Source organism: Rhipicephalus microplus, chromosome 5 (assembly GCF_043290135.1).
Source record: "Rhipicephalus microplus isolate Deutch F79 chromosome 5, USDA_Rmic, whole genome shotgun sequence".
NCBI lineage: Eukaryota > Metazoa > Arthropoda > Arachnida > Ixodida > Ixodidae > Rhipicephalus > Rhipicephalus microplus.
The window spans coordinates 14,037,186-14,056,176 of NC_134704.1; the positions used below are offsets into that span (position 1 = coordinate 14,037,186).

The 18,991-nt window shown below is 42.6% G+C and overlaps 1 protein-coding gene across 1 annotated transcript; it reads left to right on the top strand.

Moving 5' to 3' along the window:
• Positions 1-253: 253 nt before the first annotated feature.
• LOC119174005 (uncharacterized) lies at positions 254-18,628 on the top strand. The gene is made up of 6 exons (XM_075894879.1): positions 254-393; positions 2,308-2,694; positions 4,224-4,540; positions 6,461-6,694; positions 12,717-12,912; positions 18,266-18,628. The coding sequence occupies exons 2-6, from the start codon at positions 2,317-2,319 to the stop codon at positions 18,500-18,502; spliced, it is 1,362 nt and encodes a 453-aa protein (XP_075750994.1). The 5' UTR covers positions 254-393; positions 2,308-2,316; the 3' UTR covers positions 18,503-18,628.
• Positions 18,629-18,991: the final 363 nt, after the last annotated feature.

An 18,991-nucleotide genomic window follows, 5' to 3' on the forward strand; every position in this document is an offset into this window, starting at 1 on the left:
GATGAACCGTTAGCCTTCGTTTTTTTGTATCTTACCTTTAACAAGAAAATAAACAACGTTACAGTCGACGCATATGCATGAAAACAATTGAGTTTGTGCAAACAATGTTTTATGTTCTTTTTATTCACGTCATGTTATCCAAAAACAAGGAAACATCGGCTTCACAGCCAAGCATGGCGGCGCTCAGACGTTTTACGGAAAACCGTTCGTTATCGTCATTGTCAAAACGTCAGTTAAATAAATGTTTAAAAGGCACGCGCGCGCGGTCACGCAGTGTTCGAATTCTTTGCGTAAAAACTGACAGATATTTTAGCTCTTAAACAAGCGTGGACGGTTTGCTTTATGACTAGATTTGCTTGGTTTATTCTCGGAAGCCTCTAAAAGTAGCGAGAGGTAAGTGCATTCTGCCCGTGTCATCGGCTTACTGACTGTAGCGGCGCTTTTCAGCCGAATTTCAGTTACCCATGGCCAGTTTCAGTCGCCTTTCGTAAATAATGGCTGTGTGCTGCTGCTTTTTGCCATCGTTTTCTTGATATTGCCGTATCTCATGAACACTGCATACTAGAGGCACCGTGTGAAGTCGTTGCTGCTGCGAGAGGTTTCTCACGTCTAAAGTATTCCGCCTTCGGTGTGTGCGAGTGTCTGTGTGTGGGAGGGGTGGCGGTTTGTTGCCTCTGCACACAATCCCGGGCTCTGTGTGTTTGCTCTTGTACTTGTAATGCCTTGTGAAGCTTGGTCCCCGAATTCGGTCAAGCTGAATTCATTATAACTTAACTTGCTTCAGCTGTCATCGTGCTAATAGTTCTTGGGGAAGGATGGTGCAGAATGCTCCGTAAGTTGACAGTCAAAAAAGTATAAGCGAGCGTTTTTTTATATATATAAGGTTCAATGTGTATGTACAAACGTTCGTGGTTTCCTTTGTTGACACGTGTGCGTGGCTTTTGCAAGTACTGAGTGTTGCGTGGTACGTAATGCTTTAAACTGGTACAGCAGTTTCACTCATTATCGTTTTTCAGCATAAATGTAATATAGGCCCCGTCTGTCACAACTGCCACTTACACGGCATTTTTTCAACAGTGTGAAAGTGAAACTAGTTCATTGTTTACCAGTTTTGTTGTTGCGAATGTTGGTTATTTCTCTAGCATACCCTCTCTTTAGATTAGATTTATGTTGCTTACAAATTTTACTATTGTAGCCCGCCTGGTTACATGTATTGCCCGATGATGGCACATGTAGTGACGCAGTCAAGCACCTGCTTATTTATTTAAACCTTGTATGTCTCCGAAAAAAAAAAGGAAAAATGCCCAGCAAAAAAATTTTTTTTTCTGCCACACTGTTCATGATAGCTCGATAGGTGAGGTATTTTAAAAAACTGGGCATGCAAACACTTGCAAAAGAAGTCGAAGCACCACAATTGCGAAATTTAATGTTTTGCACAGGCCCAGGAATGATGAAACGGGTACGGCATATCGATAATAGTAGTAGAGCGCCTGTGAGTAGATGATTAACTTGCATAAAAAAGTAATCAAATGTCTTAACCGTTGCCTTTCACGTAGACCCTCCACGCATGCTGATTGATAGGTTTGCCTGCTGCCTGGGCATGCTCAGATCAAATTTCTTGCCATCTTTCTTTTCTGCCGTTATGCACCTCTGCAGTTTTTAGTGGCATTCGTGGTGTCCTGATTTCTTTGAGTTTGTGTTTGCATGCTCAATCTTTTAGAATGAATACTTGACAACTATCTCAACCCTCTGTTATTCACTTCTCGTTGTTAAGCTCTAAGACGTGGCTTTGATTCCAAGCAACTACAGTGGGAAAAGTATTTTGTCCTAATTTTAATAAGAATGAAATGTAAAAGCTCCTTTATGCTAGGATTTAGGTGCACATTTGAGGAACCTTAGTGGTTAGTAGTAAAACCAATATACTCCACTGTGGCGTGCTTATAATTGTATTGCGAGTGTGGCCCTTCATTCCCCACAGATTATTTCATAACCATATGCTCAAACTGAAATTGACTATAGCTTTGGAAAGTCCTCAATAGCAAGTTCAACCCAGTTTCAAGTTTAATAAAGAATGGCTTCAATTTAGAATTGCTCTTAACTGAGTTGCACGCAAAACATTGAAATACAAAAGGAAGACACCTGAACACAGCGCACTGTGCTTCTTTAGAATTGCCGGTTTACATAGGTTTGTTCGCATGTCAGTTGACACTGTGGAGCCTGTGTCGACATATTTGTTGCATCACGCATTATGATGACTTCTGCCCTTTTGTTACTGATTGGTGATAAATCCCAATTTTTTCTTCTCAGTGGATCACCATGAGCAAGGCTAGTGATGATGGCCTTGAAGCGCTTCTGGAGCAGTGCTTCAGCGTCCGTGTCACTCGTCAGGAGTTGGAGGCCCCAACGACAGCTGTGGTGATCCGTGTACTTCACGGAGCCTTTAGCATCTTCGGCTTGAATGAAGTGGCCCTGGAAGTGCCTCGCTCGCTACTGCCCAGTGAGGCCATGCACATTGAGGGCTCGATACCTATAGGCCACTACTTGAAGCTGATGCAAGTTGTTCTTGGAATTGTAGGCGTTAATGATGTGGGCCTGCAGGACCTGACCAATCCAAAGCCGAGACGCACTCGTTGGCTTTTGAAGATTCTCGTCAACAAATTGCTCCAGGCAACTGCAGTCTTCAGCAAGTACACGGTTAGCTACACCCTCTTCCCTACTGTTTACCTCTCAGCTTTGTTGAATACATTGGGAGAGCGTTGTCAGTGTAGAATGCAATGCCATAACAGAACATCATGAAGCAGCTGTTTGACTAAAGATATTTTGTTCAAAGGCATATAGTAGGGTAAACAGGTTGTCCTGGATATTGTATTTTAGGATCTGTGCCAAATTTCGATGTGAAACGTTGCGTGCTTTATAAGAGAGCTAATGTCCTTCAGGCTGTTAAATTTTGACTGTGCAGCTTTTCTTGCTTGCTTCTGGGCGAGTTCCAAAATTTAGATTGGTGTACAAAATTAAATGTACCTTTTCTCTTAAACCCAAAAACAGTATGCTCAGTATGCTCACAATAATTCAACATAATGTTGGTATTACTTCAAACCCATAAAAATGGCCATTTATATTTATCTCACAATAAAAAAAAATATTGTACTCGCATGTCATGTGCCGGGATAGAAGCTTTGTATTTAATCTTTTTTATCTGAATTATACCCTGACAAAATTTCAGCGCAATCAGTTGGATAGATTATTAAGATAGGCACATCGAGTTCGGAACATTTTTAGATAACTGATTGTGATAAAAACGCACCTTTATGTTTTGAAATACCCATGGAACATGTTCACGAATTACACAATATAATTACGCTAGAAATTCGTGCCGGTGGGAATATTTGTGGTATGACAATGGTAGGAAGTGAATCTTTTCAACCGATCTAGCCATAGTTATTATATACAAAATGAATACATGCAGAAGCAATGGTAGAAATAACCCGTGTATCTGTTAGGAGAACAGCCTGGAGCACATTGGAGCACTCCAACATATTCATCAGTGCATAGTTTCGCTTCTCAAAGTTTGTCTTATTTTTTAGTGGTATAATAAAAAAATAGCTTTTTTGGTATATCTAACATACTATATTTCCTTCATACTGGCTTGAAGCTAATATTTGTAATGAATTTAATTCAGCATATCTTTTTGTGTTTTTATACACGTTAGGTGTATGACTGTAGTCACAACCATAAGTTCGGAGACCTTGGTACTAGCAAACAAGAAGAATTTTGCCTAGCTCACTTCAACAGCGTCATATGAAGAGCCACACTTCGGCAAAGCCGCTTTATTTTGACCAACATACTTGGGCTGCAGCCTAAGAAAGTCTTTTATTTTTTTCTGTGACAGCTCTTGTTCTCCAAACTTTGTGACTACATGCACTCAAACGCATGGTCTAGCTGAACGGAGTTGGTGCTTTGGGTATGGCAGTTTTTCAAACTTTTCAAATGAACAATGTTCCTTTTTGAACAATGCTAAAAAAAGAGAAGTTCTGCCAGCAGGCAAGTCTAAACCCTGGCGGTCTTCTTGTATTTGTTTTAAAGGGAGATGAGCCTAGGTTTCTCACGTGAAGGAACTGCCAGCATTCGTTTACCTGCCTCGTGAAGTGTCTGAATTAGCGGTGTTGTGGTTTGCACAACAAGGCTGTTGCTAAACCTTCCCCAACCTCGTTATTGATTTCTAGGCAAAGATTCAAAAGCAGCAGGCTGCCAAAGCCAAGGGAGAAGACGCCCTAGCCGAGCTCAATGCAATGACTGCCAAGGCCAACCGGATGGCAACTCTCCTTCATGACGTTGGTGAACAGGACGAGGCAGTCGCTAGTGAGCTTTCGGCCTGTAAGAAGACACTAGCTGCCTACGCCGAGGAGAAGGCGGTCATTGTGTCAGACTACCAACAGCTCAAGACGACCCTGTGCGACTCCGCTGAGGCAGTAGAGAAGGCAAAGTTGCAGATTATGGAACTCAAGGAAGCTCTGGAAGAGAAGCGTGCCGCAGTTTGCAGGTCGGCTCAAATCTACTCCATGTGCAAGCTTGGGTTTACTCTGCAGTTATTGAAGCACCACCTGTAATTGGGCGTTGGTACTGCGAAAGGCTGTAGATATTTTGGGTAAAGCATTCACGGCAATGTACTTCAGTTACTATGACCAGTTGGATTGTAATAGATGAATAGATTGATCACACGTATCAACCATAAAGGTTTGTTGCAATTGTTGCAATTTAAGTAGTAATAGATTGGTTCTTTGTCCCAAGCTGTAATGAAACATAAGTGCCCTTCTGTTACTGGATGCAGTCTTGTAAATTTCTGTAGCCGCATGTGTGACAAAAGATGAAGAAATGCATGCAACAATTTTCAGCAACCAAAGTCAGGCACTGCATTCAAGAGCGTGCTTTTAGAACCTGATTTTCATTATTCTTTTTTTTTACCCAGAAATAAGTTCAGGAAGTCAGTTTTGTTGCTACAGAACAGACAAAATATGGTTATTTAATTAAATCACTGTATCATCATCACTTTCAGTGTATTTTTTTTTTTTTGCTTCTGTAGACAGTTTTATTAAAAAAAATTTTCTTTGAACTTGTGGCTTAGGCACTCGGCTGCTGACCCGCAGGTCGCGGGATCAAATCCTGGCTGCGGCGGCTGCATTCGCGATAGGAGCGAAAATGCCGTATGCCTGTGTGCTCAGATTTTGGTGCAAGTTAAAGAGGTGCTCAAAATTTCCGCAGCCTTTCACTATGCGTCCCTTATAATCATATGGTAGTTTTGGGATGCTAAACTCCACATATTATTATTATTTAAGCTTGCACTGACAAGATCGCAGAACTAATAGCACTAGATGGGGATGTGGTGACGAAAACTTTCATCACCACATTGCCACAATCTATTGCAATAAATTGATAAAATTAGTCATGCATATGTGATTTCTTGTGCTTATATGATAACTGAAATAGATTTTAAGCACTTTATTTTATTTTGAGCATTTTATATTCAATTTGTGTGTCACTTGATGGACTCTTGCCACCTCTTGCTTACTTAATTAAGCACAATTTCGGCGATTTTTACACAAGAATATTCACAATGGCTCGTTATGTGCAATGAAGCTATTTGCTTATTTTTTTAATGTTTAAATAGCCACAACAAAATGTTTGAAACATCTTTGCGACTTTTGCAAAAGACCAAATATAAAGATTTTTTTGATGCACGGAAGAGAAATTGAAAGCTTTGTCACACTCTTCAATCTTTCTGTATTTAACTGCAAGAAGGAAAAAAATTGTATTTTGTTTTCATTTGTTGTGAAGTAGCTCTAAGTTGACTGGCAGCAACTGCACAAAAAAAAATATTGTTGCAAAATTTTGCACACAGCTAGCAAAGCACAACTCTGAACTGAGCTGGCGTTGCTTTTTATTTATGAAATACTGAGGTGCGACCTCTCCTCTTTACAATGATGCCAAGATTACAAGCAACTAGACTTTCTTGTAGTTTTTGTACTGTACACTGGTAGGGTGCTGCTCTCTCAATTTCTGCTACATAAATTACTTGTTCTAATATTTCATCATAATGTAATAGACACATCTAGGATAGCAAAAAAAATAATAAACTTGAGAAATAGAAAATTTTGGCCAAATTTGTCATGCCATCAGTAAATGTGTGGCCAACCAATTTGCCCTCCCGACTTCCCCATTAAGCAGCAGAGTACGCATACCAACAAAATATGTGAAGGGGGAAAAAAGGTACTTGGCAGAGAGGCGAGAATGCGGGAAAGCTACAAGTCCTCTAACTGGAAGTTTAGGTGGTGTTGACCAGTTAAAAGCAGAAGTCTAGTGCAGCACAGCTGCCAGGAATGTGGTGGTTGTGCCTTTGTTTGTACTGTCTGATCAAAACAGGGCTAAAAAATATGAAGTGTCTTTTCCCATTGCTTCATTCTAGGGATCCAGCTACTTGGAAGGAGAATATTTCGGCGGATGTGGAAACTCTGGCTACCTTAGAATCCGAAATTGAGAAGCTGCGTTCTATTGTGTCGACTGTGAATGAAAAGGTCAGCCTGTCTCCTCGCATAAGTGAGGAGTATAGTAAATCTTTGGAAAGCTTGGCTGGGATGGAAGAACACGCTGCAGAGGTGGAGATGTTGCAGCAGACCAAAACGGCCCAGGAGAAAAAGCGGTAAGTACAGTTCTTGAATGTAGAAGCAGTAAAAGATGGTCGGGGGATAAATGGAGCCAGCTGGAGAATCTGTTGCTGGGCCTGTTGATACATAATTGAAGAAAAAAGAAAGGCTTATAGACACACACATAGATGGGAAGATAACACACACAGGCATGCTAAAACTAGCAACATGTTTAGTCCTGTTGCTGGTTCCAGCATGTGTCTGTTGTCATCTCTTGTGCTCATGTTCATAAGCTTTTCTTTCTTTTTTATTCATTTCTTCAAATGGGGCTCGTGCTATGTCACGAGCCACGAAATGACAACGCACCTTAGTGAAAGGAATAGTGCAATGTTGTGGCATATGTGCATAGTTTAACAAAGTCTACACCGTATCAACAAAAGATAAATGTTCAAGAGGGAATATACCAGAAAAAAAGGGGGAAGGCTAGGCTGGTAAAGTGTGTGTCATTACACCTGCAGAAATTGCCTTCATGGGCAAGACAGAAATGCTCACTTTGTTAATGGTTAAGGATGCTACAAGCATGCTAGCAATAGACTGCATTTGCCAGGTTGGCAAAGTGCCGCAGAGGGTGTTAATGCGCTAATTTAGTCGCGAGTTGTTTGTGTCAAAAGCAAATTGGAGAAATTCGGAGCCAATGAAGATGGATGAGAAAAAGCGCACAAGTACAGCCTTACCCATTTCTGTGTATAGTGCGCAGAGAAGCCGGCCTAACTCTGCAGGATGACACCTTGTGGCAGTTGCAGGCTCTGACATGGTGTGCCCAGGAGCACATGTGGCCTAATAGACATGCTGACTTTGTTTGCGCGAATGACAACATTGAAAGGTGTGCTTGCGTAACTAACCGAAGCTTAAGCCTACAATGGACATTTCCACGAAGGCTTTTGTGCTTGAAATGTTGTCCTCTTTCCGAGGTTCTCCTCTTAGGCTGGTATGAACTTCTTGGAATCTACATCATTTCATGGTTAGTTGTCGTTCTTTGGAGAAAACGGCATTATTTTCAATACCATGGCCATTACAATAGCAATGACCGTATCCTTCAATGAGTAGAGTTCTATAATGCCTTGTCATTCTTTAAACTAAATAAAGAAACACACAAATGGTTTATTTTTGTGAAACTCAAGGGTGGCCATAAGTATCTGTCTCCTCAAGAAGCGGGTCACCCAGTTTTGTTTCACACTTAAGTATCTTAGTCAAAAGCAAAACTTTCTTTTAACCACAAAGCGTTTTAACCACAAAGCTCCTTGTCAAAACATTTACTGTAGGCTAAAGCTTCTCCTGCTCCCCCCCCCCCCCTCCATGTAATGCCCCCCGGGCCATTTGGGTATTCTAATAGTGAAATTGCTGACCACGCTTTGTACTGCTCATAAAGAAGGCTGTGCCAAAAAGCACAAGAACATGTTGTCCATTACTGCTGAGGGTAGGGAAAAGACAAAAAAAAAAAAGCATCTGGTACTTCTTTGTGCATACTTGTTACCATTACCATTTTTTTTCCTAGTCTACACTCAAACTTCATTATAATGAAGTTATATATTAAACAAAGTTTGTTATATTAAAAAGTTATTACAAACGTAATCTTCTAACACCATCGATTGGCAAGACTATTCTTCCTTCACTTCATTATAACAGATATTATGTTATATGAGTGTTCGTTATATTGAGGTTTGACTGTAATCGCACACCTCAGTAGGGCCAGACTTGCATGCTTTGTGGCAAAATGGTCGGGCACGTGTTATCATTCTAAATGTGTCATCTTTTTGGAATCGAGATGCTTCAAGAGCTATGGGGAGCACGCATTTTCGGCGAATACACATTTCAACTTTGTCACTTGTGCAAAGCATGACTATTCGTTGGAGCCCTCAACTACCGCACGGTGTTGCCCTGCAAAGCGAGGTAGGCTCCTCGCATGCTCTAAGAAGACTTGGATGGGGCTGTGCGCTGTCCATCTCACTGGCCTTTATTAAGACAGTAGTTGTAAAATTATGTATGTATTATGTTTTCCCTTCTGGACAAGCAAGCAAAAGCAGTGCTTTGCTGGCATCAGGTTTTTTTTTCTTCACATATTTATAAATTCTGCAGCTTTTTATGTTGTCTTTTTGTTGTACTTTTCTATGCCTTGCTTATCACATCTTTGACTTATCGTTACACCCAATATGGGCATCACACATATATATATATATATATATATATATATATTCAGTGTAGGCATCCATTATGCGCTTCATCCTCATCTGAACAGCACTCAATCATCATCATATGTTCTGGCTGACAATCATCATCTGCTTGGCACGAGCGCTTCTTTGTCGGGTCCGTTGCGCTTGTTCGTTCCCGAGTTCACGGCCAATAAACCTCGCTACAACCGAGTCGTCATACGTGGTGGAGGTGGATTGACGTTCCCAGTACCTCTACTTACAACGCCTACTCGCTGGAGCTCCGTTCAAGCCGCCGCTTAGACCCTCAGTCCGCCAACATGTCTCAGACTGAGTGGGTGGATGCCCTTTCGGCTCCCGTCTCTGCGCCGCAAGCCGCCACTGCGCCGCAAGCCCCTCCTCTTTACATCGTAAACCACCAGTGTGACCCTCCGATCTTCGCTGGTCTCCGCGGCGAAGATGTGGAGGACTGGCTCGATAACTACGAGCGGGTAAGCGCAACTAATCACTGGGACGACTCTAACAAGCTCCGCCGAGTATCGCTTTATCTCACGGGCGTTGCCAAGACATGGTTCTTGAACCATGAGATTGACCTCACCGACTGGCCTGCCTTCAAGCAGCAGCTTCGCCAAGTATTCGGCACGCCAGCCGTTCGATCCGCTCTAGCGAGGAGGGCCCTAGATACTCGCCAACAACATCCCGGCGAGTCATACACATCTTATATCGAGGATGTCCTTGCGCTTTGCCGGCGCGTCAATTCTTCGATGTCCGAGTCGGACAAACTGCGCCACATCCTGAAGGGCATCGGAAGCATTGCCTACAATGCCCTTGTTGCCCAGAATCCTTCTACTGTCACGGACGTCGTCTCGACGTGTCAGCGTCTCGACGAACTTGATTCTGTTCGCCTTCAGTCGGGCAATAGCGAACACCGTACCGCAGACCGGGACCTGCGTGACATGATACGGGAGATCATACGAGAAGAACTTCAATCAATGGGCATCTCACAACCTTCTCCATCTGTCACACAGCCTTCAAGCATGGCCCTCCGTGACATCGTAAGGGAGGAACTAACATCATTCACCGGTCCAGCTTACGTCCAGCCACCTCCGTCTAGCCCTCCAACGTACGCGCAAGTTGCGGCCGCGCCTCCTCGCAACGTAAACTCTACTTCACCGCTGCCATCATTCACGCCGGTTGCTGCTGCACCACCGGTCCACTTCCGGCCAATCCCACCCGACCCTCCGTCAGTCCACTTGAGTGCGCTATCTCCCGGTGTGCCAAACGACCTCTACTACCCGCCTTGGCGCCTGTCTCGCCCAACATGCTTTTACTGTGGATATCGTGGCCATATATCGCGCTTCTGCCGCAAGCGCCAGCAGGACGAGCATCGCGGGTACGACATGCGCGAACGGGACTTTTCCAGAGGGGATTCTTACGCTCGTCGTTATTCATCTGGACAGCAGCGGTCTCCATCTCCGCCCGCGTCGACTGAGACGCGGAACACTTACCATTCAAGCCGACGCCGATCACCTTCGCCCTTCCGTCGCTCCTCCTCTCCTCTTCGGCCAGCCTCGTTTACTACTGATAACCGGTCGGAAAACTAAATGATGCAGTTTTCGGAGGAGAAACTGCATGTAACAGTAGGACTCATATTCCTCCAGCACGCCCGTTCAACATGGTTTCTGTTACGGTGGAAGGAGTTCTCGTGGACGCTTTGGTGGACACCGGTGCTACAGTTTCTGTGATTAGGTATGATTTGTGCAAACGCCTGAAGAAAGTAATGACACCTTATAATGGACCCAATCTAGTCGAAGCCCAGGGGAACGCTATCCGCCCTTTTACTCTTTGTACTGCTCGTGTGTTTATTGATGACATTTTGCATTACATCGAGTTCACTGTGCTTACCCGGTGCTCTCACCAGCTAATTCTAGGGTGGGACTTCCTATCTTCTTCTTCAGCCGCTATATGTTGTGGTGAACGGATTCTGCACCTAACTAATACGGACTCCATGTTTGACGAAGGCGTCTACAAGCCTCTACGCCTGTTCGCTCGCGAAGATCTCGAACTACCGCCACACCAAGAATGAATTGTGACCCTGATCTCTAAGGACATCGACCCCGGTGACGTCTTGGTGTCCCCTTCGTCGACTTGCGTCGCAAAAGGCATAGCCCTTGCATCAGGTGTCGTACGCTTTCACCATGGCTCCGCGCTCGTCATTGCTACGAATGAAACGCCAGAGAAAGTTCTCCTGCCAGAGGGCACAGCAGTAGCCTGTGTTGTGAATGCTGAGCCTGTCAGCGTCACGCCACTTAACCCTGCCTCTACCAACGACCGTTCTATGAGTAAGCCTGCCTCATCCTCTCCCTTCACAGCTCTTATCAGTGATGACTTAACAGCTATGCAGGCGCAGCAGTTGCTTGCGTTATTAACGAAACACGTCGATTCTTTCGACACCTGCTCTTCGACGTTGGGCCGAACTACCACTGCAGCGCATCGCATTCAGACGGAGGGAACATCTATTGTACATCGCCGCCCGTACCGCGTGACTCTCGCTGAGCGAAAAATCATCGAGGAAAACGTCGCTGACATGCTTCAACGAGAAATAATTCGTCCATCAACTAGCCCTTGGTCATCCCCTGTTGTTTTGGTACGGAAAAAAGATCCTCATCTGAACAGCACTCAATCATCATCATATGTTCTGGCTGACAATCATCATCTGCTTGGCACGAGCGCTTCTTTGTTGGGTTCGTTGCGCTTGTTCGTTCCCGAGTTCACGGCCAATAAACCTCGCTACAACCGAGTCGTCATAATATATATAATCCAGGTAGTTAATGTAGTGTCAAGGCTGAGCCTGGTGTGTTTGGCTAGAGTTAAAATAATGAAAGACTATCATAAGCAAACTGTACTTAGCTTGGTTTTTTAGTCTGGTTTATTTCATTACATTGTGTTGTATTACATATTGATTATGGGAAAATTTCATATTTTTGATGTATAGAAGCTGTCCTTGCCAAAAGTTTTTTTTTTTCATCTTCATTGCGGGGCAATAAGCAGTTTTTTTTTTATTTGGGTGTTGCTTTTCTGTGTGTGGGTCTGAGTATCTGTGGATCTGGGTGTTAGACTTGGCTGTCCTGATCAGCTTGTATTTGTTCTTACTTGTGTTCCTGATTGTTTGTCTCGGCACACATGAAGCTGCCAGCCGGCATAATGGTGAACTGCAGGGCCAGCAAGTTGACCTGTACAATTTTTTTGCTGCTTTTGTAAACTGTGGTCCTGCGTAGTGAAATTTGTGAAACCTCTAAATAGAGGTTGAAAGCATTGCGAGGGAGTGGAAAATGTTTCGGCAGATTTTGCTGATCCACCAAAGTAGCTTACTGGCATTCTGATGCCAAGCATGAGGTTGCAAGTATGCTTAGCCAATAACAGTGCTTGCATTCCATTTGGTGTCGAGTGTGCTTGAAATGTACATTAATAAATCTTGAAGGCCCATGTTTAATTTGCTTCTGTGCATAATAGTCTTTTGAAGCTTGCAACAGTGCTTAAGTAAAGTGAACCTAATTCAGAAACCCACTGGCGTCCTGTAAGCCAAACCTAGAGAACAGAGTTCTGCAGTTGGACCAGTGATTAGTTTGACCGGGTAATTCTGTATGCAGTCTACTGGAACTGTTTAATGGGTTAATGTAAGCAAGCACAGAGATTTCTCTAATAAGATGGGGAACTTATTGAGGAGACTTTTTTTTTTTGGTCACGTGCATGCAAGGACAATAAATAACTGGGAAAGTGTAGGGATCACGTGGGCTTGCCTTGAAGAGAAACCTGTAGTAATGTTACTTTCTTGTCATGTGCTGAATTGTTGCTTTGTGTGTGTGTGCAGGATTGAACTTGAGCAAGCATACTACGCATTGCAAAAGAAAGTGGAGCTCGCTTCGGAGGAGCTGAAGCGTCTCGAAGAGAAGCAGCCATTAGACGCTGGTCTTCAATCACGTGAGGAGCGCAACAATAATGCTCGACAGACGCTGCAACAGCTCCAGACAACTATGAAGCAAACAAAAGCTAGTGCCATTGCTAAGGTACTCTTTTAAAATGAATCTACTGTAAAACCTCATTAATTCAGTCAGTCTTTTAAAATGAATCTACAGTAAAACCTGATTAATTCAGTCAGTTTTTATGTGAAAAATTTTAAAATTAAAGTGAGTTTTTGAATAAACAACACTTGCAAAAAGTGGGATGCAAGGAATTTGAAATTATAGAAAGTGATTAGAGGTAGTCATTTGTTATGCCAACTAGTTTGTGACTACAGCGGTTATGTTTCTCCAGCAATGCCTGGGCCAAATTTTGCTGCAAACATGGGCGAACAATGGCTTTGCTGGTGCCAGTGCAAAATAAGAAAAAAAAAATGGACACTGTGTCATGGTCAACAGAAATGTGCGCCTGTGGTAAAGACGTGCTTCACTGCAATATATTGGTGACGCGTGGGCAGTATGTTGTGTGCTTCTTGAAGCGTCAGCACGTCGTGATGCAACCATTCGCCCATTCTTTCTGGTAAAATAGTTTAAGAATGGCCAATGTAACGGAATTGTTTGTGTTTTGGTTGGAAAGCATGATCTTCAGTTTTCTAAATGAGTTTCCGAAGTAGGCGTTGCAGGCAAGAACCCCGCTAGCAGTGCAAGTGCGCCGTACTGGAGCTACTGCTAATCGGAGCTTCGCACACATCGCAAATGCCGTCGGTGTGTCCTTTAATAATTTTTTTATATTCTAAGGACGAATGGGTAAATCATATGCGCTGACGTTGTTAGAAGCATGCGGCATGCTGCCCACATGCCGCTTCTGTGTTGCAGTGAAGCATGTTTTTCTCGCTGGTGCAATGCTTAGTTTATTATGAACGAAAGATGCAACATTATTAAAAAAAAGGTCCAGTGAGTTGTTCAGGGATCTAGGCAGATATCCTCGCCTAGGTATCCTGCTTATTTATTTGTTAATAAAATTATTTAATATTTCTTTATTTTTCTACTGGCAGCAACGAAGCTGGGATGCTTCATTTGTCACTCATTAGTATCGCTGCATTGCATTCCCTTGTGGCTCCTAAGGGCAGTCGTTTCTGCATGTGTGTGGAGAAATCGAGATCGGGCATTGGCACATAGAACCCAATGTTTTCGAATTAACCATGCCGGTGCCGACTGACACTTGAAAGTATCTACTCAACTTCCATTGCAAAATAGGGGACAGCAGGAATCCTTCGAATTAAGTATATAGTTTGAAGTAATGAGGTTTCACTGTACACTTTTAGGAGTTGACCCTGTAAATGGTACATTTATTAAAAGCAAAATAGTGTTGCTCGTACGTAGTTTGGGTCATACTTTATGTATGGTTGTCCATGCGTGCGGGTATACTTACGCAAGTGAAATTGTAATTGTTACAGGGCAACAACCGTTGATTTGATCCAACTTTTCAGCAGCTGCTGTGTGGGCACACATGAGTACTTAAAATTTGATGAATATAAAAACATAAAAATCATGAGAAAAAGCTGGATGCACAACCGTCGTATAAAATACTGACAAGTTGTGTAGAATTTTTTCACAGCAGAGCTGTCATGCCCTCCGTTTGTCGTACTTGCTATGTAGAGAAGAAATAATCACCATGCCAGCGTGGCGAAGATAAAAAGCTGTCTAGCCAAGCAGAATTAATTGTAGCCAAGCCTAATTAAACCTGATTGAGCATGACGAAACCTTGTTAGTGATACATACTTAAGGTAGTAAAGTGATTGCCTAATTAATTAAGCATTGCCTAATTAATTAAGCAGAGTTGAGATTCTTGTGTGCCTTCTCATGCCGAGCTCAGCGAGGTTTGCCGAGCTAATCCTAGTAAAGACTGATCTTGAATATTTCTAATTACGTAATTAAGAAAGGTAGACTTTAGTTGTAAGCTAATCAAGACCACACCTTCGATGTGCAGATTTGGCTAATTAAGCTAATTTTCTTAATTAAGTCTTATTTAAGCCTCGAGGTGCAAGCTAATCGAGACCATGTCCCGAATTTGTGAAGTAGACAAATTAAGCTAATTATTACAATTAAGATACTTAGTCTTGCAATCGCCAAAGGATTCCTAATCAACCTGATCAATACCTAGTCGATACCTGTGATTCACAATGGGATAACGTAAACATGTCATGCTTCGGCATGTGAATGCAACTGTCCCTAGTCAAACCAAGACCTGTTCTGCTCTGCACAAGCTTTGCACGACTTGGTGCAAAGGGCACACATTTTTTTATGCAGCATATTGTCACATGATCATGAAAAAAGCAGCAGCAGATGCTTTGAAAACTTAACTCTTTTATTTGGGCGAACCTGGGTCCAGCAAATGAAACATCGCGCGACGAGAAATATACTGTAGATTTATAGCGACGAAAAGATCATTGGCCATCAATGAAACTGACAAGCAGTGAAATGCGTCGGTATTTCTACATGTGTCATCAAATATTTCAGCATTATCACTAGCAGCCACGCAAGTTCAAGAAGAAACTCTAGTCTGCATTATGCACGTAATCTTATCAGAAGGTTCTAAGATTATCTAGGAAATTCTTAATCATTTGACATGGTTGCATGTGTAATAGGGTCGTAACTTAAAATTGAAAAAAAAAAAAAAGGAGGGTATGTGGCAATATTTTACTACCTGCTTTACAAAATGGACATTTTTTAACTTCAAGCTTGTTTTCAGCATACTTTCGTATGCTGAAAACAAGCTTGAGTATGCTGAAAGGAACTCATGTAATTATGCTATTGTAAATGCAAAGCTAACATACACATCAGAAAGTCTTAAAAAAGCACTGACACAAATTTATTCATGTCAAGATTTTTTAGTCATTGAGTAGCTATCGACACCCAAATCCGAATTCGCGACCTATAATGCAACTGCTGGATGAATAACTATCACTTTTATTGATTTATATCACTGGTATTAAGCACGATTCAAAACGACTGGCAATATTGCCATTTTTTAGCTCTGCGGGGCTCCCTCGCTGTCACCTCCAGATCGCGCCACAGCTGACCACTTCTCCACAGAAAAGAGTGAAGTGAGGCTCAGCTGATGTGCAAACATTTCGTCTGGTAGGCGCACACATTCGGTCATGCATTGTCACTTGAATTGTTGTCGTCGTTATACGAAGTGACGACTAGGATTGAATACGACAGTCTGGAGCTTGGAATCATTTTTGCTTCGATTGACCTTTGCAGAACAGCGATTCCAAAATTGACGCCGTTCCAAACGGCAATGAAGAGCTGCCCGAAGATGCTTGTTTCGACTGTGCTCGCTCGTGTGTCTCAATTAGCTATATTGGTGTGTTTTGACGTGCACAGCATTCACTGGAATAGCGGTAGAGGGAATGTGTACCAGGGGAGAAACATGATACGTTCCCTGCTTGCCAAGTTCTTCTTTGCGCCTTCAGATGGCCCACCTATCTGGCGTCTCACGCACTCTCATAGTTGCGGCGACAGTAAACTAGTATTACGTGGACGCAAAGAAGTCAATGAAGAACTAAAATTCACTATTAATGATACCTGCATGTTACTTGTTAGCGATGATATCTGTCTATACACTACTCCACTTTGATAGCTTGTGGTCCTGTTGACATGTAACATAGTAAAATGAAAAGATGCCCTCATTGCGCTTTTTCCAGGCTTCGAACCATACAACTGCCATTTGCAACGGTTCTCCGACATGCTGAATAACGAGCACCCATTGAATTATCTTTTTTTTTTCGCCGATCCTTTATGGGTGGTTTGCATCTTGGTAATTTCACGAAGTCATTCAAAGCAGTGCTACGAAGATCAGACATGACGTGCAAGTTCGTTTCTAGGCTTCGGCACCATGATAAAAACACTCGAATCATTCACGTCATCGCTATTAGCGCATCGTGACTCAGGATGGTATTTGTGAGATGTATCACACCGAACATGTAGCACTAGTGTCAATGTTGCAGAGGTACTCCATTTTTCATTAAGCTCTCGTACGCTGTTTGCCGTTGAAATAAGATAACTTCCCTGTAGTGCACACAATCCAAATTTGGGCAAGAGGACCTGTTCACATCGAGCAATCGAATGAAAGGTGCATTTCAATTCTGAAATTTTATGTCAGCGCTTCTTCAATAAGGTATATTAACAGTAATGTAGTGTAAATAACTCTTGGCACTCCAGTCCTGATAGAGCATAGTGTGACCATGGTATGAAATAATATTAAATCTTGTTTAACTGGCCACAAAGGCCATAAAGAAAGGGGGAAAGAGCCCTCTTTCACCTGGTCCGAGCTCCTTTCGCCGATTTTTGCTAAGCTGTACTACTGGCGTCAAATGGAACACCAGCAGCAGAGCGTATGGCCCAGGCATTAGCATGTGTACAGTGCGTGTTGTCCCGATGATCACCACTGACAGATGTGCACACCGGGTTAGACAGCACTGTACGGTTGAGCACATGCATGTGGTGCACAAGTGGAAAATCGCACGAGCGTATCCATCTCTAAACATGAAGATGCAAACGCCACCTTGCACACCACTGTTGGTACTTCATTCGATGACGATGGTATGTGTAACAAGAGCAAGGGTAGGGTTCAGTTGATTGTACATAGTGTGCATTTTTAGCATTCTTCAGTGAAGTGAAATAAACGTAGAGCGAATTACATAGGACAACGCAATCATGTTTGTGTTGTCCCATGTCGTTCTCTCTGGGCCACTTTTATTTCCCTGTAGTGCACTAACATTTATACTATATGTGTAACAGTCTTTAGTATGCATTGCCAACGCACTCCCTCTCTATGCTAGTTATCCTCAACAACCTGCTAGTCTGTGAATCTCTAAATTTCATTTTGTCAGCAAACTTCTTGTGTACACGGGTCCACATGACTACAATTATAAGGGAAGTGAAAGTTTTCGTTAATGAACTACTGTTTGTACTACACCAAGTTTTGCAGATAAGCCCTAGAATTGATCACTTCAATTTCATGCATTGTGAATGAACCATTATGAAGATGCAGCTAATCAAGCCAGAGCCTAGCTGATTACCAAAACCAAACGCTCTCTGCTTGCATTGATGGAGCATCGTTCGTAGCGCCTCCATTGATGGCACACAAGCCTGATAGCAACTAGCTTGTGCAAAAGCTCGGGTTAACCATGCTACGTTAGGCAAACGGGCCATGAAAAATGGTGGTTTTGACGTAACTGTCCATGCCAGTGTTATGCCAATGCAACACAACTGGAAGACAAAATTTATAGCAGCATGTGCGTTACTTGGCCCTCATTTTGTGAGCACTGTACATTTGGTGGAGCGATTTGTTTCGGATACCATACGGGTATTTAAATACCAAATAATGCTTTTCTCAATATTTCATTCAATTGCTGTGGCTCATAACACCATTGATATTTCTATGTTTTTGCAGTTGTCCGAAATGAACACAAAAATTCCAAGCACACAGGATGAAATTGACATGCATGAAAGGGCAATGGAGCAACATGTTGCAAGAAACCAGCAAGTTTTGGATGCAATATTGCATATTATGGAGGCTGTTGCGGAAAGCTTTGGAAGAATTTGCAGTGAAGACAGTCTTGCGCAGCCGTGCAGTGTAGATGAAGCATCACAGTCGAGCACTGAGGACAGAAGACCCAGTGACGAATAAGAAATAGCTACTTTGCTGTGCAGTCTCTTCATATTTATTACAATTTTAAAACTATTTTATAAATAATTCACGTCCTTTATTCTTGATGTACTTTGCTTGGAAATATATTCCTCGGTTGTACTTGAATGAGTTCAGTATTTTATCTTGAAGCGTATTGCTGCCTGCTGTACTCTTCTTTTCATTCATTCTTGTGCTGCTCATATTTCACATAGGGAGTGAATTGTTTAATAAGGCCAACATCAAAACTTCAGATCGCAAAAGTAAGCCTACTACAGCAGGCTCTACGCAATGTTTTGCAATAAAAGGGCCCTGAACCTCACCTTGAAGAAAGCCTAGCAAAGTTGCAGTGAAGATGGAGCACCACAGTTGAGCAGCAAGGATGATGGACCAGTGGTGAAAGAAATATGGCTGCTTGACTATGCAGTTTCTTTGGGTTTATTACGATTTTATATACCTATTCTGTTGCTGTTTCATGTCTTTTATCCATGA